This window comes from Apis laboriosa, unplaced genomic scaffold (assembly GCF_014066325.1).
Source record: "Apis laboriosa isolate Shangri-la unplaced genomic scaffold, ASM1406632v1 scaffold18_cov149, whole genome shotgun sequence".
NCBI classification, from domain to species: Eukaryota; Metazoa; Arthropoda; class Insecta; order Hymenoptera; family Apidae; genus Apis; species Apis laboriosa.
In genome coordinates this window covers 3,227,036-3,251,721 of record NW_025222233.1, presented here as the reverse complement: position 1 = coordinate 3,251,721, position 24,686 = coordinate 3,227,036, and the positions used below count along the sequence as shown (strand labels likewise).

At 45.3% G+C, this 24,686-nt stretch overlaps 1 protein-coding gene across 3 annotated transcripts in view; it reads left to right on the top strand.

Annotated features, from left to right (window-relative positions):
• The window catches only part of LOC122712045 (beta-1-syntrophin), a 311,081-nt gene that overhangs the window by 5,954 nt on the left and 280,441 nt on the right, over positions 1 to 24,686 (top strand). For all 3 annotated transcript variants that reach the window (XM_043931334.1, XM_043931336.1, XM_043931335.1), the window contains exon 2: positions 1,328 to 1,925. In XM_043931334.1, coding sequence (XP_043787269.1) covers positions 1,328 to 1,925 — 598 coding nt within the window. The remainder of the gene's footprint in view (positions 1 to 1,327; positions 1,926 to 24,686) is intronic.

Here is a 24,686-nt window from a genome sequence, read left to right as displayed (position 1 = left end):
GAACGAAAAAAAAAAAAAAAAAAAGAAAAAGAAAGAAAAAGGAAAAAGAGAGGAAAAAAGAAAAAAAGAAGAAACGAAAAAAGAAGAGGGGAAGAGGAGAGAAACAAAGGAAAAGGGGGGAAAAAAAGAGAGAGAGAGGAAAAATTTATATTTTAAATAGCGAATGAAATAGGGATATTTCTGTATTCCTTGATGACAAAGCTCTTGACGACGGGACTTTTAATTAATTAAAAGTGAGCAGCAGTTGCCGTAAGCGTGCGAGGCCGCTCCCAATTTTCACGCAATTATACCCGTTGTCCCCAGTTTTGTAGGACATTTTCCGTGACTAACGGGTAAACGCCATTGTTGCCCAGTGAAAATGGATTGATGGAAACAATAGACGAGGTAGAGAAAAAGAGGGGCATAGCCGGAAGAGGGATGTGGATAGAGAAAGGGGTAAAGAGAGCTCGGTCGTGTCACCAGCGGCCAGTATCAATTATTTTCAAATTACGAATTTCACCGTAGCATAGTACAATTGATTTATCCGCGTCGTCGAGTACAGACGACGCAATTGATCCCTGTCGCTCTTTCCATGGATCGTTGAACGTCATTTTTTCTTTTTTTTCTTCTTTTTTTTTTTTTTTTTTTCTTTTTCAACCCCCGCTATCTTTCTAGCCTACTAGACCGATTACCCGCGAATTTTTCAAAGTTTTCGATTGTCTGTCGTGTATTCCATAATTGATCGAATACAAAAGACATGTCTTGTGTATGTGTGTATGTATTTTTTCTTCGGAGAAAGATAAAGATGTAGATTCTTTCTCAAGAATTGTAGAACATCGAAAGAATTGATAGAATCTAATGCCGGTGAAATATTCCACGCTTATAACGTATGCATTCGAATACCGTGGAGAACGCTTTCATTTCCAGGAAATCGTGCGCGGAGAGATCGGATCTATGGAGCCAGTCAATAAACATAAATGTACATGCGGGTAGAATATTTTATACCAATGTAATGTTAATACAATGAATTCGATTCTGAAACTGAAACGTAATGGAATAACGTAGAAAGTCACGTTATATATCTATCGGAAACGTTAAAATTCGTGCCGATAAGATAGATCCAATCTATGCAACGATTCCAACGATTTCCTATTAAATATTAATTTAGCATTACAACTCTAAATCTCTAAGTATATTTAAATACGTAGTTACCGTATTACCTCGCTTTCGATTTAGATCTTCAATCCGTGTGCTTTGTAGTGTCGTATGTATCACTCTAATCGATTTCAGTTTCGATATCTGGAAAAGCGAACAATATATTTCAAAGTAATTTTCGTTTCGATTGCAGCGTGCAGTTTTCGAGGAAATCGAAATGGTCGAGCTGTGCGGAAGCGGGCAACCGACTTCAGCGATGGGAGTGATGGGGATCGGTTCGGTGGTGTCCGCGGCTACGTCGTCCTCGTCCTCGTCTACGACCACCACAGCAGCCTCGTCCTCGGCGTCCGGACGTGCCGGGGTCTTAGAGACGCAAGTTCGTGGTCAGTGGTATCGCGTGTTCGTCTCGTTGGAGGACGATTATCTGAGCATCTCGTTGGACGAGAGCTGCGAGACGGGCAACAACGCCCTGAACAACGGTAACATAAATAACAACAACGTGGATAGCCTGAACGATCCGGACGTGCCGGACTCGGTGGCCAATCAGAAACGTATCGTGCGCGTGGTGAAAAGCGACAACAACGGTCTCGGGATCTCGATCAAGGGTGGAAAAGAGAACAAAATGCCGATCTTGATCTCGAAGATTTTCAAGGGGATGGCGGCGGACGCGACCGAGCAGCTGTACGTGGGCGACGCTATATTGGCTGTAAACGGGGAGGATCTACGCGAGGCGACCCACGACGAGGCGGTGAAGGCGTTGAAGAGGGCCGGCAAGGTCGTCGAGCTCGAAGGTGAGTGAATTACCGAAACCGTATTCCTCCTTCATTTGCATGCCTTTTTTTGCGCGCGATCGAAACGACTGTGACCGAGACCGAGTGGTTTGACCGGTATCCGTTTATCCGAACAGGTTTCTTACGTATACATACGTATAAAATCGATATTGCTCGTTCTTGGAAGAAGCGAAAAAGCGAAGGCAGTAAGATCGTCGAGTTAGTTGACGACGATATAGAGAAGATTGGACACGATCGGGATAGGTTGAGTAACACGGCAGATACGAGAGAGAGAAGATGGTAGATTTCTAAATGTCACGTAACGGATTTCTCCTGTTTGGAGAACGGTTTAATCTTCCGCAAAGTATTTCTTATTCCTTCGAAAGGCTTTGATAAACCGGCAGATCAGTGTTTAACGTTGCCTTCGTAAATAGCAGGGCCCGGTTCTCTTAACCGAATTCGATAAACGAATTAATCCGGGAACATCGACGGTTCCTGTGTTTCCCTTTGAGCGGATAATTCGCGGATAATTAATAGCCGTCGCGCGTTGCGGCGAAATCAGGATGCTCTCGACTCCAGGAAGGAATCCTGGAAACGGGAGTGTAAACGCGAACGCAGATTCATTTAGCGACGTGCGTCGTCACTCGAAGCGTCGAAACGTTCGGCCGGAAGTGGAAGCAGCTAGGCTAGGCAAGGAAGCCATCGCAGCCAGACGACGGGTTAGGGGGACATTAACGAGGTTTTCGCTCCAATTAGCCCCGAGTACACGGCGCATTAAGTTTCGACGTAGAGATTCCTGCCAGTTTCTGCAGCTCGTTTTAATATCGAATTCCCTGTCTTTGAACCGGAACTCGTGCCATTTGGACGGGCTCGTAACTCGCGTTACCCGAAAGCGAAATTCTTCGCGAGGAAAGAGGATGCGACGAAAGCATGGGGGGGGGGGAGGGGGGGACGGACAATGATCGTGCGTCGAGAGAGGAACCTTTTAGTCTAATTAATGCACCGTATAATTCCTGGGGCTCGTTCATCGGATGTTTTTTTCGAGAGATACGGTAGAATGGAAGAGAAATCTCGACGATTCTTTCTTCGGTTTCCGGTTTGAACGCGAATGAGGATGGGAATAGGTGTGATTTCCGCGCGAATTCTCGCGCTATCGTACACCTCCGGTATTATCAAAAAGTGTGTGGCTAAAAGAAACAGCGCGGGGTGAAAGGTCGGCGAGAAAACGTGTACCGTGCTGCCTAGAGCGTTAAATGGCGCCTTCTTTCCCTTCTCTCTCTCTCTCTCTCTCTTCTTTTCTTGTTTTTCTCTTTTTTTTCTCTACCGCCTTTTCTTTCCACGCTTTTATTTTACTTCCTTTGTGACGGGCTATCGTTTGTTTCTCGTACGAATCTGTTGCGAACGACACAAGCATGCCCAGTGAAGCGCAACGCGCGCTCTTTCTCGTGTTGCACATGCTCGTGTGTCCGCCTGCACTTTGCATTTAACGTTTTCCAGCCGATGCGCGACACGTGTACACGTGTGTGCACCTACATCTCTCCCCTACATTCGACTATATATATATATAGATATTCTACACACGAGCAAGCCGATGCGCGCGGCCACGTTGCACCGCTCCGGGGCTTTCAGCGCTGCCAGCTCCGGCGCGCGATTGTATGCGCGCGAATGCACCTGCACACGTTATTTCCCCCCCGTGTCTGAAAAGCTCGCGCGACCAAAAATTCGGCCGGAGAATTCGTTATCGAGCCATTTTCGGCCACGTCCGTTTACCGAAATCCGTTCCCGATCCGGACTCGAACGAAGCCTGGTGGTTTCGACTCGTAGTCGTCGTCGGTTTTCGCGAGAAATTCTCGTCCGTTGCGTTACGTGCAACTCGACCAGATGCTCGTTCGCTCTTTTCGAAACCGAACGAGTTTGAAGATCAAGGAAATGTGAAGGATCGAGCCTTTTTTATTCAAGCGCGTACATCGATTTCGGAAGGAAATCCTCGAAACGTTTCGAAAGGGGCGACGTGTTTCGACCGCGTTCCTTTCGGTGTTACATACTCCATCGCGACATCTCGCGTTGCCCGACAGCTTTTCTTTTATTCACGCGCTTTCTGTGCGCGATTTCACGTACAGCAGTAGACGCGCGATACCCTCTTCCTAACTTCTTGGTGCTTTCCTCCCTTTCCTCTCTTTCCCCCTCGGCTGTTTCGCGCGGGTGAGATGCGAGGAATGCGATACTCCTCGCTTTACGTCCGCGCGGACGCGAGAGATGCGAAAACGCGGAGGATGCGTGGGCGGCCTAGAAGGAGAGGAATACTGGAATAAGACGGACGTCTTGGAGGATAGAGAGAGAGAGAGAGAGAGTGGATTACTGGTTGACCCGGCATGGGATCGACTGTGGAGAAGAAGAAGAAGGAGGAGGAGGATTGGAGGGAGGGGGAAAGGTTCGGAATACATTAGCCGAGGATTTTCATCGAGAGCCCGTGTCGCGGCGTGGACCTCTCTGATTCCCCGCGTCTCGTTTAAGTCGAGATTTCGTCGAAAACTTCCGGTTTTACGGGATAAAATTGCAGCGGAGCCGCGATCCTCCTCCACCTCCTCCTCTCCAGTCAGTCTGACAAAGTTTCCAAAAAGGCTCGCCGGCGAGGAATCGAATAGAAGTTACTCCGCCTGATAAACGAAGTCGAATTTATTGCTCCTCCGCTTTCCAGATTTATCCTGATTTATTGTATCGACCCCACTTTTTTCCTCTTATCCCGCTCAACTGTATGAACGATCTTACGCGAAACGTTCCTTCCGAAGAAACGATTGTTTCCGGTAAAGATTGATTCGATCTTGATTTCCGTACAGGATTGTTCGAGCTTCGCGCCTCGGGAAGATAGGAAGAAAGAAAAATTTTTCTTCGATCCATAATTAATCGTTGGCCTCGTTGGCCTCGTTCCTCCTCCTCTTCCTCTTCTTTCCTCTCTTCTCGCGAAGGAAATGGCGATCGATTAGCGAAGCGTTTGAAAAATTCGCGGCACGTAGAAGTTGGCCGGCTCGACCTGTTAGGATCTCCTTACGACTTCGCGTGACTTTTCTTCACGGTTATCTATTCACCGGCAATCTGAACGTCGGGATCTACAGAATTCCTTCCACGTGAAATATCGCGTGGCCTTGATTATGGATCGCCGAGTACCCCGCCACGAGATTTTCTCGTTTTATCATCCTTTCGCTCACCACGTTACGTTACTCGCCCGAGCAATCGCGTTGAGCAATAATTTCATCGCTCGCGCGTACGCTCTCATATTACCGGATTGGGTTGCTCCGGGTTGATCGTTGCACGCCCACGGTTTACGTAAGAGTGCTTGTTAATGAGGAGGGGGCTTGGCAGGTGATACAGGTGTTGCGCGATGGCGAGCCTCGAGTTGCCATCGACCTTCGAACGATTGTTCAACGCGTTCGATTGCGTTCATTGCATTGGCCGATACCAAGCGTTTCGAGTTTCGCGGAAGATCGGATCTTCCTTTCGACTAATTATTTTTATATACGTCGTTGCGAAATTCTCTCCTCCCAACCATTTCCTCCCCTATTTTTTCAATTAATAATTTTAATTATTCTCAATTTTTATTATTATCAAGTAATAATTCTCAATTCTCTTATTATTATCAAGTAATAATTTTAATTAATAATCGCGCGATAGTTTCGACTTGTCGGAAGATTTATCGCGTTCTCGAGCACAGGTTTCATCCGAATTTTTAAACGGGAATTGGACGGAGTTGAAGCGGAGATTTGCTTGCTTGATCAAGAAAGACCATAGACGGATAGACGTAACGCGTTACTACTCGAACCACTTGAAACGAACGAAATTGTCTGCGGTTCTCGTACGCGTATCCATTTGTAATTGGAACGCGTAATTTTAGTCGGAGCGCATTGTTCCGCCGCGCGAGCTTCATGACGGATAACGTGCGACATCGTCAGGGAAATTGCGTCTTAAATCCTGGAAGGTCGGAATTCCTTTCACTGGGAACGTCAGACGACTTCGTCCTTCCTTCCTTCCTCCTCCTCCTCCTCCTCCTCCACTCTTTCCGTCACCCTCATCTTCCTTTCCATTATCTTAATCGCCTCGGTTTATGAGCTCGCTCGCTTTCGTTGAAAAAGACTTTCACCCTTGATAATCTCCACCGCGTAAAGTGTCTTTTCGCTGAATCGCAATCGAATTAGAGAGCGTGGAGATTGGCGTGATCCGTTTGTTAAATTAAATTTCACGGTGGTTACCATTGAAAAGGTACTTCTCGTTAATCGTCTTGATCGTTTTGTGCACGTTTTACAACGGTAAATAATTCGAGAGCGGATCGACGCACGGTTGGTTGCATGGATTTATACATATATATATATATATATATATATATATATATATAAACACACGCACACACGCGTATACGAATCTGTTTTTCGACGAGGTACTGAAGTACGATGGGAAGAGGGGGGAGGTAACGATAATAAGCCAAAGGGAGACGGAGAATGACGGCCGTATACGGGGCGTTGATTAGCGAAATTCAAATAATTACGCGATGCTAGAGGCCAATTAACAGGTGACGGAAATTATCCGGCCTCGTTTTATAGCTCATCATGATAATTAGTTCGACTCTTTGCCGTTTCGCTGCATAATCGTTTTCCACGTAGTACGTACACACGCGTTACATGTGCGTGTTTCAATTATAAAAGGAAGCATTTTACAATTGGTTCGTAGCGCCAATCGTTTCGAGGTTTATACAGCATGATGAAAAGACGGGGAATACAAGGTTGCAATTTTTTACTTAATTGACGTCCTGTTCTGTTGGTATTATATGAAGTATGGTTCGATCTTCGATATCCCGTTTTCGGATATTTTTGTATTTATAGACAGGTTTGATATAGACAGGTTTCCGAGAATCGTTCGAATTCGTGGAGGAATGGCTAGGATAGGATTTATCAGCGATAAACGGCGAAACGAACTTTCTGTCGTTAAATTGTCTAGAATTATGTTGGCGTTTTGTGCTAAACGCGGTATAAAAGGCACACTGTTTTTTTCTTTATCGTCCGAATTAATTACACGTGTCTCAAATTTGCCCGCGTGAAGTCGTTTTCTTTATTTATTTTATCTTTTTCTTTTTTTTTTTTTCCCCTATTTTATTTTATTTTATTTTTTCCTCTCCGCTCCAATGTATAAACTCCGTCAATGGCGGAGTAGCTTTGTTTATTTTCCCTCGATTTCCCCGCTCCCTTTGAGCAACGCTCTTTGTACTCATCGGTATTCCTTTTACTCTGACTGGATCAACCTGCCATCAATCTTTTCTTATTGCCCCTTTTCACCGAATAATCTTTTTTTTCTCTTTTTCTTTTCTCTCTCTCTCTCTCTCTTCTTTTTTTATCCCCGCGATAAAAGTCGTTCCCTTTCCCGTTCGATCAAATTTCGAATTTACATAAAATTCATATCTCTCACACTTTACCTCTTTTTGCCGTTGGAATTTTATTAAAGCCGGCTAACTCGAATCTAGTTAGCGATTCAGTTGGCGCACAATCCACGGTAGGAATACGGGGAAGGCTCAAAGGCCGCGAGTTGGCCAATTAATAGTTTCTCCGCCATAATTTGCGGTCATTGCTTTATCCTTGCGAATTCGCGGGCAAAACCGTTCTCGGTTTTGTTATCATCGAGCCTCGTATAATATAATAGCAAGGGCAAGAAAAATGGTAACGAGATTTCTCTCTCTCTCTCTCTTTCTCTCTCCCTCCCCTCCTTCGTTAATCATTGCGGGGCAAGTCGGATCCATTCCGTATTTCTATCTTTCCGCATCTGTTCCATCCGCGGGCGGAGGGATTATAAGCGACGTTTCCCTCCCGCGGGACACGGGCAGAAAACCTTTGATCTGTCGTTTCAGAGTGGAAGAGGAGGACGTGCGGAAGCGGAATCGGTAAGCTCGTTTCGCCGCGAACGGTAATAATTTCGAGGTGGGTTAAACTTATTTCTAGCGCCAGCTGATCCAATCCCACCACCAACCCCCTCCAACCTTGCCCACCCGCGAAATTACAGTATTTCCGGCGAGTAAAAAGTAGTGGAAGATTAAAGGGAACGGACAAACTGTGAATCGCGAGGCGGGCTGGTTATTTTCACCGACGGCATGTCGGAAATGTCTTCGGTGGCAACGCCTCTCCGGATTTGGAGCCAAAGATCTACCCTTAAATTTCGCCGTGATTAAACCGGCTTTTTTTTCGTTAATCGTTCCTTCCTCCCCTTCCGATGAACGATGAATTCCCATTTCATTCCACTCCTTTCACCCCTTATTTTTAAATCTTCCGCTCTCGAAGAAAAGTCATCTCGGGTTCGAAACGAGAATTTTCTAAAAATCGACTGTCTTATTCCCCACGTCGGAAATTTCGCAAGAAACTGTGAAATTCCGCAAATTATTCGAATCGCGCGACACAACTCGAATCCTTTCTTCAAACGTAATAATAATAATAATAACAATAATAATCCATACGGACACATATCCGTGGACAAAGGACAGGTTAAAGGAAGGGTTGTGAAATAATAAATCCCCCGGCATAAGCTGCCGGTGTTTCGACCGCGAGCTGGATGATTAGCTCGGGACACGGATTTTGGATATACGAAATGCGAATCAAGAATATGAGTCGGAGGGGATCGCGTAATGTCGCGTAAATGCATCTCGTCTGTAAATGCATTTACATGGAGAGCTGCACGGCACGGACTCCGGTTAGATATTACAGCTATGCTCTTGGGGGGAGGGATAGAGGGATGTGTACCTCGACTCGAATATAAGGCACGACGAGCCGGCCCGCTTCTCTTCGTCGTCGAGCGAATATATATTTTCTCGCCGGTGCTCTCTGTGTTTCGCGTGCCTTTCATTTCATCCTTTACGGTACTTCGTCATGATTTACGGGGTATCCGCATGAAGAGCGACGCTGTCGCATTCTACGTCTCCTCCTCCTCCTCCTCCTTGCTTCCTCCACCCCGCCTTGGCGCTCGTCACCCTCTCGCGTGCTCCGCTCTCCTCGCGTCCCGTTTGTAATTTTCTCGTTGCCAACGGGCGAAACGGAGAGGCGAGAAGGTTGGGCCAGGTCACGGCCCAATGCCTAATCGAAACACGACGCGTAAAAATGTCGGGCGCAAAGAACGCTTGCAAAGAATTTATCGTCCGCTTGAAAATTGCGCGTCCGTCCGTCCCGTCTCCGTGTGAATTTTTTAATTCGCCTCGAGGAGTCGTGTCCTCGTTCGTTCTTCGTTGGAAGTTACGCTGGTTCGAACCGTTTCTTTTCTTTTTTTTTTTTTTTTGTTCTTCGCCGTGTTGTTCGGAAAATTGTTAATTAATAACCGTTTTCTATCAGGTTATTCTTTCAAGACGAGGATCGCGACGTTAATTTAATTCGAACACTTTAAGCGATGGGATAAAAATTGCCTTAAATTACTGTTTAATTCGAGGTTTTTAACTTTCACCGTTGATGAAGTTTCATCCTTGAGTTGAATTTAGCAACTTTATTAAGGATCGGTAAGGACGCGAAATTTTTACGGTATGCGGCTAGTTTCCGTTTTATATCCTCAAACAGATGCACTTTTTTTTTTTTTTTTTTTTTTCTTTTTTACGGACATTTCCCTGTCCACACCACGACACTCGTCCAACAACGTTTTTCTCACGGATCGATCGATCCTCGTTGCGTTACACGTGCCAAGAAAAATGCTACTTCGAAGGATCGGACTCGTGAAACCGGTCGTTCGAAAAACATTCAGAAGGAGCAATCTGTGCCACGTTATTTATGACGAGATAAGTTTCTTCGCGCATCATTTCTCGTTTTCTTCTTCATTTTTGAAAAAAAAAAAAAAAATAAAAAGAACCAACACTTAAGGCATTTTATACAATTCGCGACATCCGAAGTTCGTTTAAACTCCCCTCGTTATTTTCCTTTTCCTTCGTTCATTTCCCCGGGAATATTTTTCTTCGCGCCGCGGTTCGTTTTATTTGACGTTGCCTCGTCCTCTTCTCTTTTTCCCCCTCCCTCTTCAGTTCGGTCGACTTTCGCCACAACGCTTCCCAACACGGTCGTGACCATAAAATTTGGAAAATCCGCATTGGTATCGCGTTGTCTCGCGTTTTCTCGCGTTGCTCGTTCGGGCGCCCATCTTTTCAGCAACTCAGAAGCCGCGTTTTCTCTCCTCCCCTCTCCTCTTTTCCGCGGCAAGAGTGGAGAGGTTCCTTTTTGCTAACCCCCGCAGGGGGAGGGTGGGGATAAACCTCGCGGGATTTAATAAACGACACGATAGCAGACCAATGAAAACAGCGGGCAAAAGAAGAGGGCGAGTGGGATGGGCAAAGTATTTTCTCCTCCTCCCCCTCCCCCCGCGTAGCGGTGTGTAGCGGTGCGCGACAATTTGTCTCGTAGACCACCAAGTTTAAAGTGCCACGTGCACGATGCGCGTAAATAAAACGGGCGAAAGCTGCATCGTTGGATAAACGGGCTACATTTCCTCTACTTTATTCGTCTATTAACGGGCCTGTATTCTATTCGGTCGGCCGGCCGAATTCCGTCCAACTTTTTACATACAAAAAGTACGTAAAAAGTACAAGAAGTATTTCTTCTTTTATAACCTGTTTCAAGATTTCCATTTCGGAATGCTCCGCTCCGCTCGAAGATTCGATGTACACGATAGATAAAACAGGATAGGAACAGGAAAATTCCGGCGCGATTTGCGTCCTTATAAAGAAAATATAAAGTTGTCGTTTATTCGAAAAAAAAATAAAAAAAGAAAATCACATAATCGCGATACGAGATCGAATTACTCTCGATCGATTGATAACAATTTGCATCGATGGTCCGGGAAACAAGTACAAGATTCGATGTACATGATAAAACAGAATAGGAAACGCGAAAAATTCCGGCGCGTTTTTATAAAGAAAATATAAAGTTGTCGTTTATTCGAAAAAAAAAAAAATGAAAAAGGAAAATCACATAATCGCGATACGAGATCGAATTTATTACCCTCGATCGATTGATAACAATTTGCATCGATAGTCCGGGGAACAAGTACAAGATTCGATGTACACGATAAAACAGGATAGGAAAATTCCGGCGCGATTTGCGTCCTTATAAAGAAAATATAAAGTTGTCATTTATTCGAAAAAAAAAAAAATGAAAAAGGAAAATCACATAATCGCGATACGAGATCGAATTTATTACTCTCGATCGATTGATAACAATTTGCATCGATAGTCCGGGGAACAAGTACATTACTTACTCTTCGTAATCTCGCTAATAACGAGATACTGACAAATTCAGCCTACCAGATCGAATATTTTTCTTTCAATCGAAGAGATAAACCGAACAAATCTCCTAACCACCTAAGGCCCTCCTCTTTCTCTTCTCCTCCTCGCTCGCATATCGACTCGCGTCGATAACGCTTATCGCAAGTGGCGAAGGAAGGACACGCTTGGAAACCGACAACAAAAAAAAGACTTGTACTCCTACGCGTAATTACTGTTATCCGACCGGCACACAAGAGCAATACGTCGCAATTGCCGACGTTTTTGCAATTAGCGACCTGCGATAGCCGCGGCTTGCATAAACGTCGGGGGGAGGACGAGCCGGTTCGTGCGAGCTGCTGTGTGCGTCGTTTCCTCGCCCGTTCCCCGCCTCTCCCTCTCGTGAGCGGCCTCTTGTCACGATACGTGATATATAGCCGGAGATCCTCTATCTCCGCATTGTAATACACGCGCCGCGCCTCTTCCAGCCCTCTTCCGGTCAAAGCCTCGTTCCACGGAGCGTATCTCGTAAAACTTCCGAAATTCACCCGGCGTGTATAATAAGGCGAGCGTGATAATACTCGAGCGCTGCGGAACAACGCTCTCTTAACCCCCCTTCCTCCATTTTCGGTTGGAAGAAGGCTCTGGTCGGATCATTATCTCTCCCTCTCTCTCTCTCTCTCTGTTTCTCTCTCTGATGAATATTTTCGATTGAATTTAAACGGGTTGAATGTCCGCGATTTATCGTGGCTCGGTGATTTCTCAGCGGTATAACACGCGAGATAAAGATGGTGGAGATGCGATCGAAGGGAAGAAAGTTCTCGATTCTTTTTTTTCTTTTTCTTTTTCTTTCTCTTTTTCTTTTTCTTTTTCTTTTTCTTTTTCTTGCTCGATAGAAGATGATCGAAACGGGAATGATGAAAACGAGTTTGTCGGTGGGAGTTATTACGGTTGGGATGAAAAATGAGATGAATCTGGGAACAAGGCGTCGCACATCCGCGACGTAGGATATATTCTGAATCCTGATTAATTACGCACTTCTCTGCATTTCACTATGCATTAATCACCGGATCAATAGGCCGTAACGATGCGGATGATCACGTTGATGCCCGCGTCTCGATTGCCAATATAATTATCATGTCTCTTTATGATACTGATTAATGGACCGTGACGGCACATCGTTTGTGAATTCGAGTCCCGAGATTTCGAGTGTGTCCTGTTATTTTACAACGGTATTTTACATAGGGGAAGGGGAGAGAGAGAGAGTAATTGATCGGGCTGTATCGACCCTGATTTCGCGCGTGTGTCTTCAATAAGGCCCCGTTATATTTTACAACAACAAATATATTGCCAGGAATTTCGTAAAGTGTCGATAAATCATCGGATATTAATAATAGGTTTCCCGAAAAATCCCGGAATATCCACGCTCCAAAATTTCATCCCCATTGAAAACGAGCAAGCGTTTCCTGAAATCCGCGTGTAAATTCATTTTCCGTTTAAACCTCTCCCCTCCCCTCTAAAAAATATATTACTAGCCAACTAAAATAACATTTTCGCGTGAAACTCTTTTTCGAAAATCGTTCGTCCGCGTCATTCCGCCTTATCGCGAAATAATTTCATGCCGTTGTCGCCATTTCAAATTGTCGTAGATAAAATACACGATACGGAAACTCGTACAGGATAGAAGGGAGGGGACAGAAGGGAAGATTCAAATTGGAATTTTGCGATTTCCGTGTATCTGCATCGGGGTATCGGTGAGAGGTGGTATCGTGCGCGCGATTAAAGCGATTAATGGATGGATTCGCGTGTCCAGGAACATTCCGGCCGTCTCGTCGCAATGAAATATAGTTTTTTTTCAACTTCATACCGATGACACTTGCGGCCTGGGTCTAGCAAGTTCCTCTCCCTAATAGACACGTGGAAATGTCTTATCGCAGCGGGTCCTCGCTTAATACACGATGCCACGATATTTAACAATGGTCGCGGCAACGGTTCGATGATCGAATCCGAGGCGATTACGATTTCTGCATAATGGGAGGTGGAGGTGGAGGTGGAGAGGTGTACTTGGACAGAGTAAGTGGTATTTAATCGTTGGTACGCTCCTCAGAGTTTGGCACAAGTTGGATCATCCGAATGGAATTCGTGTTTACGAAGTAGACCCAAGAGAAACAGCCCCGAAACTCGGCGAGTTTTCCATATAGAATCGCGGTAGAATGTAGTTTCGTCGTGTAATTTTAATCCCTTCCAGCTAGGAGGTTTGTTAGCAGCGTATATAGTACCGAACAGGGAAAGTTTTATCAAAATCGACACCGAACACTTGTTAGGTGTTTCCTCGTTAGACCTAGCCTAAATATCATCGTCACGGTTTCACCCGGTTAACCCTTCGGTCAAAGCGCAAACTTTCAACCCCCTGTGTATATACGTTACACATACGTAGACGCCTGTTCATCGCGATCGATATATACATATACATATATATTTCGATCAATCATCTCTCGGAGAGATCTCTGGTACCCTGAGAATTTATATTATTCGAATAAAGCAGATCGAGTGTAAATTCACTACCCATTACACCCGATCATCATTCACCGGCCGAATCGAGAGAGGAAACGAAAAGGGGGTCGGAGAGACAGAGAGATTGGGCTCGACGCGATGCTGTCTATTACCCTTCCACCGTTTTCCGTTTCGTGCCGTTCACTTGAATCGATTAGATGATCATCGACGATTTCGACTCGATGTATACACGTATCTCACAGTATTAGCAGGTTTTTTTCCGTACCGTATTAATTCGTTACTTTATCGTGGCCGTTAACGTTTAAACGGGGGCCATCCCTCGCCTCCGATATCGAGCGGGAGGGATCATCGATGTCTCGTTATGTAGCATCCATACCCACGTCCGATTCCCCCTCCCCCTCCGTTATAATTCGAACGAGTATATCGGGAGAAAGGAGGGTCTATCGAGGGTGGAGGGTCGAGTCTCTGTTTGCCTCCTAGTTCGGCGAGGTTTCAGTCGTGGCGCACTCGCGTGGAAGAATCAGCCGGGTGAGCGTTGATTTCTCCGGTGGCGGCCGATGTATTTTCGATATTTTATCTCGTGGCTCGCAGGATGGTAGCAAAGGAGGGAGGAGGGAGAGGGGAGAGGGAGAGGGAGAGGGTGACATTGTCGACCGAGACTGCCTCCGGGGAATAAATTGGAACCGTCTTCGGTGTCGCGTCATGCCATTTATTGTCATTTGTTCGATACCAACAACCCCTGTTTGCCTTGCCGCGTCGCTCGATGCCATCCATTGTCGATTGCTTTCGAATCTCCACGCGGAATACGCCGATCGTTCCGTTTAATGGTCCCTCCCTCCCTACCTATCTCGCACTGGCTCCGTCTCGCCGCGGAACGGTCTCGCTTTTTCTTCTTTTTATTCTTCTCTCCCTCCGTCTTTCTCCTCTCCTCCCCCGTGCAAACGATCGGACAACCGTGGACGCTTTTTAATGAATTTTTTTCCTTTATTTTATTTCACTTTTTCCACCTCCCTCCTCCTCCTCCTCCTCCTCTTCTTTGGAGTATTCGCGAATTTGTACTCCCTCCGTTTTTTCTTTTTTCTCTCTCTCTCTCTCTCTCTCTCTCTCTCTCTCTCTCTCTCTCCGAGAACGTCGATTAAATCGTTCGCATTGGCCGAGGCCTCTTTGAAGTGGGCGCGACCATAGACGACCATCCCCTCGCCCCTCGATAGAAACGGCACAAAGAAACGATGATAACGATCTAGCTTTTGTTGGCAAGTTTTGCGGAGTAAAAGAAACATGTGCCTCCCCCTCCCCTTTCCCTCCCTTCGTTCCCAGCTTCGCTACAGCCGCAAACGCGACCGCTTGTATCGCTTTAATGAAAAAGAAGAACGAGCTCGTTCGAATTGACGCATCGTGCCTTCGTGCCTCGTGTTGGTAGTAGAACAAGTAGTAGAAATAGAGAGAGAGAGGGGAAGGAAGAGGAGGAGAGAAGAGCGAAGATAAGGCGAGACAGAAAACGAGAAATCGTGTCTCGCAGACAATGAAAAGGGAAAAAGATCGCGAAGCAAGAAACGTCTTTCACGGTCGTTTAATGGACGGTCGCATCGGTTCGTCTCGCAAAAAAGGCGCGCGCCCTTATTTCTCCCTGCTCGATTTCCTTGGTGGTGGTGGTGGTGGAACGGCGCCTCGCCAAACGTCTCTCCCCCTTCTAATCGCGACGACCGTAAAACCGGGTCGCCACCTCCGTATCGAGGACGACGAAGGGTGAATATGAATATTAAACCGGGTTTTCGAAATGAATATCGATATCGACCATTCGCGCGTCGCGTAAACGCGCGAAATGATCGCGGCGTCCCTTATCCGTCTGTGCACCCTCTCTCCAAGTCATCCGTTCGATTCCCCTTTTCCTTTACCAGACTTTTTCGCTCCGTCTTTCGATACTTTCAGTGATCGAACGATACCTTCAATAATCGTGAAAGAAACTTCCACTCGTCGTTCCCCCCTCCGCCATTTCTCGCGTAAAATTTAATGGGATCTATCCGATGCGATATTTGTTGAACAATTTAGGAATCGATTTTAGGATATCTTTTACAGGAGTATCTTTATATTTATTTTTGAAAATTTGTAATCTAGATTTTACGACGAAATTCGTCTCATCTGATATAGTCTCGTCTCGTCTCGTGCTCTTGAATCGGGGAAAAATTAAGGCATCCCCGAGGAGAGCAATGAGGACGGAGAGGCAAAAATGAGGTGTGTCTGGTTCTCATCGACGGACAAAGCGCGTCTCGTTTCACGGCATGGATTATTATTCCCAACCGCGATTGCTTGGCTCCGTTCATGTATCCTCTCTCCAGATTCTTTCATCCCCTTCCTTCTTTTCCTCTCTGCGACGTCTTTATCCCAGTTTCGCACTTTATCCTCTGCAAAATTCTCAGAATCCTCTCAGTTCGTGTGTTTCTTGTGGATCTCCCCGAACTCTGTAAATTCCGTGGAAATTCGGACAACACGATCTCGTTGTGGTTTTATTTTCAATTAAAATTCCCCCTGAATACGTATTATTCGTGAAATTTCCCTTTTCTTTTTCACGCAGCAAATCTGAATATTTCGCAGAATTTTTCTCCTTCTTGCGATATCTTCCCAAGTTCCCCTTCTTCTTCGTACCTTTAATATTTGACCTTTCTCCTTCGCCTTCCGTTCAATACGATGTTAAATATAAATTGTGATTTCTACTTCGCTCACTTCTCCAACGTATAATTCTCGCAACGACGTAACAAAACGTCTTCGAGATCCATTTTAGAAAGTCGGCGCGATGTCCCGTTTTATTTACCGAGTTTGTATTCCCCGTCAAGTTTTCCTCCTCCAGTGTAGTTACCATCAAGATATGCAAAGCAGAGCGGCGAGGAAAAATCGCGTAAACGCCAAAGATTTTTCTCGCAACCCTCCCCTCCCCCGTCAGTTTTCCTTTTCTAATTTCTTCCCCTGTGCTAACCTGCCGGCAACATTCATTCGATTCGAAAATATTCATGGCTTTCCACGGGAAACATATGCGCATACTTTATATCATACGCTCGGCGAACTCGCGCCTTTATTCGACTCTCGAAACTCGTCGTGCTCGTCACATCGATCGTCCCTTTGTTTCGTGAACGGCCGAGTGGAAAGGACTCGGAATCGCGAAAATATTTGTCATGTTTGTACGCGTTCTTCTTCTCGTGGAGACAATTTCTAGAATTGGGACAGGTCGGTAGCCTAAGGGTTAAGTTGGTTACACGTCGACAGGTATATATATATATATATATATGTATACACGACAATTGCACTCTGTTGCTTCTCCTCTGTGACGAGAAGGAGACAGATGCGGTGGGTGAGACCGAGGTCCGGTTAAACCATTGTTTCTGGGCCGCAGTTAATTTCCGTTTCCGTTACACTGTGACTTCCGCGCATTGCGCGCTCTACCCTTCAGCCTATCCTTCGCCACCTTCGATTGATATTGATGTCGCTCCTCGACAAGGGATCAAAGAGATCTTTGATGCGTTGCTCGATCGGATCGATGAGTTTGGATAGTTCGTTGTTGGCCACTTCGAACTGCTCCATTTCCCCCTTTGTGCATAAATATATATATATATATATATGCGCGATCGTTTCGTTTCGTTTCGCTCTTATCGATGATAATGATTTATCGAAACGCAGTCTCTCCTCGATAAGTGAAGATAAGTAAAGATAATTTGTACATAGTTCTGAAATAAATATTTCACGCAATTCTATTTTAAACTAACCGAGGATTACGTATTAAAATATTGTCCTTCCCCGATGCTGTTACGCACAGCACGCTTCCCCCCATTAAATCGATAGAAATTATTACTCGTTCATGTCGCATTTATGAACCACTTAGCGAAGCTGGATGATTCGAGCAATCCGCTTTACCAGTTCATCATGGAGCGAATCTTCATATATTTTTCATTACCCGTTTGAATCCCCTTTTCTTTCCCTCGGATGGAATAAAGCACGAGATCCGTCCTTTCCAAGTGGTAAATCGTCGATTAATTTATTAATCGGAGCGGAACGGGAGGATCTCATGGCTCGGTACGTTTCTGAATCGAACGCGTCAACCGAGAGATTACCAAGTATGATTCCTCGATGTCGGTGCGATTCGGTGTGAAATATTTATGAAAGCACGGACCATTAAATGGGTCGACGCGCGCCCCCACCTTTCCCTCCTCGTTTCTATTTTTCTAAATATATTTCTCTCGATCCTTTGAGCTATCGTTCAAAGCGAATCACGACCACGCCACGTCTACGATTAAGCCTTCCTTTTACACGCGCTAAAGCCCGGATTAAGGAGACGATACCGGAATTGCCGAGCCTCTTCATCATCGCTCTATTCTCTCCCCGTATTCTGGCCCACCTCTTTCGTGTCTATCCTAGAACAGCACCGGTGTTGTTTCTCGATCATTATCCGAGGGATACGTAACTGGAATGATAACTTTCTAATGGATGTGCCATGTGTTTAAGATGTTTAAGAAAATGGAAGGAAAATCTGATCCACGAAGAAACGAACGAACGAATATTTTTCTTTTTTAAAAGTATATAAAATGGACGGTTTTATTCGAACGATGGGGGGGAAGAAATTGCAATAGGTCCCCTTAGGCATTGTAGATGCAAAAGAGCGCGTAGATTGCATCGTTGGATGCGAGGATCTCCTTGGGCGATCTGACCCTCGTTTATTCGTCAGAGAGATCGAGAAACGGTCCTCTGATTTGTGCAAACGAATGCAAGTAGCAGCAGAGCAGCAGTCCACCGTGGACCAGCTGTGACGGAGAGTGAAAATTGCTGTCCCGGGGGCGGCAGTCGTCTCTCGTCCTTTTTCCCTCTTGCCCTTTGATGTCTTTGTCCCACGGTTTCCCTTCTTCCCTAACCTTTCCACTCCCCCCTTTCTCTCTCTCTCTCTCTCTCTCTTCGTTTCGCTTTATTCGTCGACGAGCATCCTCTTTTCGCAAGTCACGGGACATCGAGGAAGAGGTGAAACGGAAGGAGCCCGATGATGTTTATGAATGAGCGGTCTTGCGACTGTGCACCGTCCAATTGACTGCCGAAAGTGGTCCACGGATTCGAAGGCCACTTCCTCTCCAAGCTCTCTCTTTCCAATCTCGTCGAAAATAGCGTTCGACTGGATTTCCGAGTCCAGACGGATACCCGTTTGTTTGCTTCTTTCTGGATCAAATATCCTGGACCGGGTAACAGTTTAATCGAAAAAAACCTTCGTATTCCGATCGTATACGAGTCGTAAGATAATAAGATAATAAAAGAATCGTTATACTTTCTTCTCTTGATTAGACACTCGTTTCTTGGTCAGATATTCGCGAGAAACAAAGGGGAAAGCGTTATTCCTCCTGTCCATCTTTATCATTTTCGCGCGCCCCCCCCCCCCATTCGAAGGTGAGATTAATTGGAAAACGGATTTCCAGAAACACGGGGTGGCACAAACTGAGGAGGAGTCTATTATCGAGCTCGCGTTTTACCAGGAATTACTCTCGTCGCCGAGGACTCCTCGCCGCGTATACAATTAATAATGCACGTAAACAGTGTCGATAGACGTCCGACGTTTCTCTCTCTCTCTCTCTCTCTCTCTCTCTATGTACTCGCTCTGTGTCTCTAGAATATTATGCAGCCGCCAGCGCACCACGGGATGATAGATATACATCCGAGTGTTGCGCAGGAACACGGGGGCGCTGGCTGGTATACTTATAGACGCGCGAGCGCCCGAGCCTATACATATATAGACGCGTGCGGTCCCTGTTCCCTGCAGAATCTGTACAACGAGCACAATGGTATTGTGTACGGACCACTATGAGTTATTACCCCTCCTCTCTCTCTCTCTCTCTGTCCCTCTCTCTCCCTACGTCCTTTCTCGTCCGAGCTCCCTTCGCAGACATAATTCAACACTCTGTACAACGCGGCCCTTCACCTTTTTACCCTCGCCGTCCGATAGTGTTTCATTACATCCCCTTTTATCCGCTACCGGGCTACTCGCACCCCCGCTCTCCAAACGAGCCTTTCTCTTTCTCTTCTCGTTGCTCTCGTTACGAAACTTCGCCAATTTCTCTCTCTCTNGAGAGAGAGAGAGAGAGAGAGAGAGAGAGAGAGAGAGAGAGAGAGAGAGAGAGAGAGAGAGGGAGGGAAGGAGGGAGAGGGAGTCGCGAAATTTTAGAGATACCTTTGAGCAACGGGTATATTAATTTTCGTTGGAGATTTTCACGATTCCTCCCCTTCTCGATGAACGAGAGGAGTTTATATATATATATATATTATATAGTTGGACGAAGTTTAAGAAAGAAGGAAAGGGAGGGGGAGGAAGGAAGATACTTAATCCGTAAACTGTACCGTTTCGAGACTTGGCATTGTTCGATTGAAATTCACAGAGGCGGAGAATTCTGTCCCGTCTTCGTTCCGTGTCTAATTTCTATTTGCTCGACGAAACGGTTATCGTGGAACCTTTCCCCGTCGTTTATAAATTACTCCAACGATCGCCGGAACGGTACGTTGTAGTAGCTGCAAACTGGAGCTCGCGTCTTTTCTGATTTATACCCTCCTCCTCCTCCTCCTTCTAGGAGAAAGCAAACAATCAACGAGCTACTTGACGAGCTCATCGCGCTCCACGACGAAATCGGACGTAAGTATCGACGTCGCTTCGCGAGTTTGCTCTTTCCGCACGGAGCTCCGTAAATATTGTTCGACATTTTCGCTTCGAGGGACCGTTTCGCGTGCCAAACCGACCAAAAAGTGGCCTGGTTTTCCATAATAGCCGCTCTCCTCCTTCCTTCCTCCCTCCCTGTTGCTTTCTCTCCCCTTCGAATTTTTTCTCCAATCGTTTTCCAAGCCAGGATATTACGTATAACGGACGATTCACATCGAAAGAAATTTCGCGCTTTTTATTTAACCCATCCTCGTTTCCCTTCCCTTCGAGAGTCTCGGCCAGAGAGTCTTCGTGCCATAGGCGTTGGATTCGAAGAGGAAAGAATTTCCTCGAATTTTAATTTTGTTACTGCGTCCATGTTTCTATCACTCGATGATCACGCGAAACGCCGCGTGGAATACGATAAGCCCGTGAATCCCCTAATTACAACCACCGATAGGCCATCCCCTATTCAGTCAACAAAACAATGCGCATCGTACGGATTTTGTGCACGATCACGCAATCCCAATTACAAAGGTGATCCGGATTAACAACCGATACCTCGATATCTATATATATACGCGTCTCCCGGCGGGATGGGGAGGGGTGCGTCGAAAATCGATCGGTGTCTTTGCCCTACATCTACTTTCGTTTTAATAAGGTACGTTGGAGTACGCGCTTTCAAAGGATCTCGATGTTTTCGCGTAACCGTCTCGAATATCTCTTTTCCAACTCGCGCGGACTCGAACTTTTACGCGGTGCATGCCTTATTGGGCCTATGCATAAAGGCAGCGCGGTAAAAGCTTTTACCACTCATTTTTCAATCAAATACTCGGTCCCATATATGCGAAAAGGATGAGGGATTTTTATTGAATTTTCCGGTAAATTTTTAAAAACGTACGCGTACAACACGCGTAATATTTAAAAATTGAATTTTAGAGCGATCTTTAATCCGTCTTCTAGTTTATTCTCAGTAATTCTCGTAATCACGCGATGTTGTTTGAGCGAATTCGCAGGAAAAAAAGGATAAAGAGAAGAAAACAATCCGAGAGCGAGAGTAACATGTTCTGTATAAATAACGGCGAGTACTCGGTGAATAATTTTTTAGAATCTAGAATTTAAATCTTCGTCTTTCGTCGAGAGAAAAATGGAGGTATGTTCGAAATCCAATAACAATAAACGATCCTGGATTTCGAGTAGACGTTAGTTGGGATGCAGTTAGAGGAAATCGAAGAGCGATTAAAATTGCTCGCAAAATCAATCAAAACTGGATTTATTCAATAGAGGTTCGTCTTTTAACGATCGTGCAAACGCCAATTGTGCTTCATTCGAGGTCGACATAACAATGACTATAAGTTCGACGCGTAGATTATCAAAAAATGTAGTTTTATATATTTCGAAAATACGTGGAGCTCTCTAGTAATATTTATTAATCAAGAGGATTATAATAATAAATTCTACTCTTCGACGCTTGTTTTTATTTAATTATTTTTTTACGCGTAGGAGACAGAGTTGTAGCAGAGTTGTTCCTATTTTTTTTTTTTTTCGTCGCGTAATTTCTGGTGAAATACGGGAGATGGACCGGGGGCCAGACACCCATTGCACCATTTCCACACGTGTGTCGCGTTTCCTCCTCCTGTTACCTCACCGGCGGCGATCGATCGAGTTATGCCGTGTATGTGCCGTCCAGTTATGCCGCGCGCAAAACGTTGGCGCGAGATTGATCGGGCCGGCAAAATTGCACGTTTTAGAGTATTCTGGCTTTTCCGCCCGTTTCCTGTGTTTAGCGGGCTTCCTGTGATTCCGTTCGGATGCTGCTCGCTCGTTTCGGTCCGCGCGAATCACGCAAACCCGTCCCCGGTTAATCGTGCACGCTCCATTGTTCCAACTGCGCTTTGCGCTCCCCCCTTTCATCCCCCCTTTTCGGACGAAACGAACGTTAAACGTGGCGGCGTGATTCCCGTCGATCTCAATCAAATCACCTTTGTGATTTTTACAATTTCCACGTCGACGGGTGGAAAATCTTGGAATTGGAAAATTCACCCCCTTCTAAGCGCGTAAATCGTAAAACCGAAAATCGTTGACCGAAATTAACGACGAACCAGGGAGTTTCGAACGTCATTAATTCCCCGTTTCGTATTCTCATTTGGGGATAGAAGAGGAAAATTGTATCTTGGAATATCTTTATATATAGTTACGCGTTTGGGCCGCTCTCGTATCCGCTCGAGACCTTACGACCCCTAATACGGTCCTCTCTCACGAATCGTTGTTATTGCGAATGGAGGATCGCGCGCCTCGTCCCACGCGTATTTTACCCCCCTTTACGACCGATACGGAATTAACGAGGAGCCTACGGTGCCTTTGGTACGTTTACGAGGCCGTAAGAGCTCGTATCTGGCCAAATTTTGACTGTATTTATGTAGAGAATTCATTCTCGCCGGGAGAAGAACAACGTCGTCGGAGAGCCGAGCGCGTTGCCCCGCTTCGATCGATCACGTTTCGAGCCTAGCTTTTGCTTATGTTAACTCTGTGAAGCGTGGCGATAACGTTTAACGAGAGATACGCGAGATATTTTATATATATAATGGAATAGAAGAAGAATATTTATTTGGAAGTGCAAGTTTAAAGCTTCGACTTTTCATTGTACGAAGAGAATTGAAATATAATTAGAAATTTATAAGAGTATCGGAAAGGAGATTGCCATCGAATCCTTTTCGTGATTTTGATCGTTGCAAAGGAGATACTGTTTGATACTTTTTCGATTGCGTAATTTTCAAATTATTCAAGATCCCAGAATAAGAATCGTACGAGATGAGAAAATTGGAGATAACGCGTCAAAGGATAAAGGGAATCTTATCTGGAATATGGAAGAACGATGGAAAAGATTAAAAATTCGGGAGCAGATGCGAGGGATTAAAGGGGAGGAACGTTAAACTCCTTCGACGTAAATAAACGTTTGGGTGTTGGAATGAAACGGATTACACCTGGTGAATGGACACGAAATGGGACGTAAAGTTTTCCCAACGTGTCCAGATATACGTTTAATTTGGCGAAACAATGGCGGTGGCCCAAGATTATGAATTCAGTGGTCCGCGCATGGGGGTTGGGGAAAAGAATATTTTGTGTGTCAGGGCCTGGGGCGATTGTAAAGCGATACGCCACGCTCCGTTTGTAGTGGCTTTCCATTGTTGCTCGCGTTCCGGCATTGTTCAGATGGATAGCGGCGGAATACGGCGCGGAGAATGAAACAGGAAGAGATTGGGTGGAAGAGGAGGAGAAGAAAAGAAGCACAGAGCTCAGCATCGAATACTACTTTAAGGCAACTTTACGTTATTCCTTCTCTCCTCCCCTTCTCTTCCTCGGTTTGTATATCGATTTTTATCGTCGCAACAGGAATATTGCTGCTCTAATTAAATGAGACCCCTCCCCCCTGTCTGTTGATAGATTCTTCGTTATTCCCTTTGTCCTCGTTGTATAACCTTGTTTCTGCATTGTTGCTCCAAAAGAGAAATTTATCTGCAAGCGTGATACAAAAGTTTTATGGAAATGGATTCAAAATGTTTTTAACATTCGAAATTAAATGTTCCACTCGAGTTTCGTTTTATATTTGAAAGGTGATGGATGTAAGAATGGATGACGGAGATAAGTGAATCGAACCAAATATTGGAATTTATTTAAAATCAACGCGCACGAAGAATTTATTTTAGATGATTAGCAAGGAGACTCGTTTCCACGCGATAATTATCATTAAAGATACGAGTTTACCGATTTTCTCTTTGGAACGCGAAGATGAGCGAAATTATACGGAAATACCGCGTGATCACGCGAGAAGAAATAGAAACAGTGATGTTCTGTTGGATCACGTTACGACATCCGCGCCATCGCTCTCTTCCATTTGAACTTTACGATTGCTTCTCGTACTCCGGATGAATTTTAATGACCGGCGACCACTCTAATTCCAGCGGACTCGGTACGATGGGTCACGAGTCGTCGAGCGGAATGGCAACTTCACCTCCGACCCGTTAAAAGTGAAAAAGAGGAGAAATATTTCTTCGTCTGTATTCCTTCTTATCTCGGCCAATGAATCGAGCGTGGATAATTTTATAGCCGTGGATGCAGATAGGCGATGACGACGTAGGAGCCGGGTTGTAAATTTTCCAAGCATCGCGTCCAATTTTTATATATATATATATATATATACATATATATATCTGTCAAATCTTTATAACTATTCTAACAGTTACGAATTCATGTAACACGTATCGAGATATTTTATAATAAAACGATCTCTACGATTTTTTTTCCAAGCATCGCATCGACAAGAAATTCACGAATATTTCGCGATTAAGCAAAATTA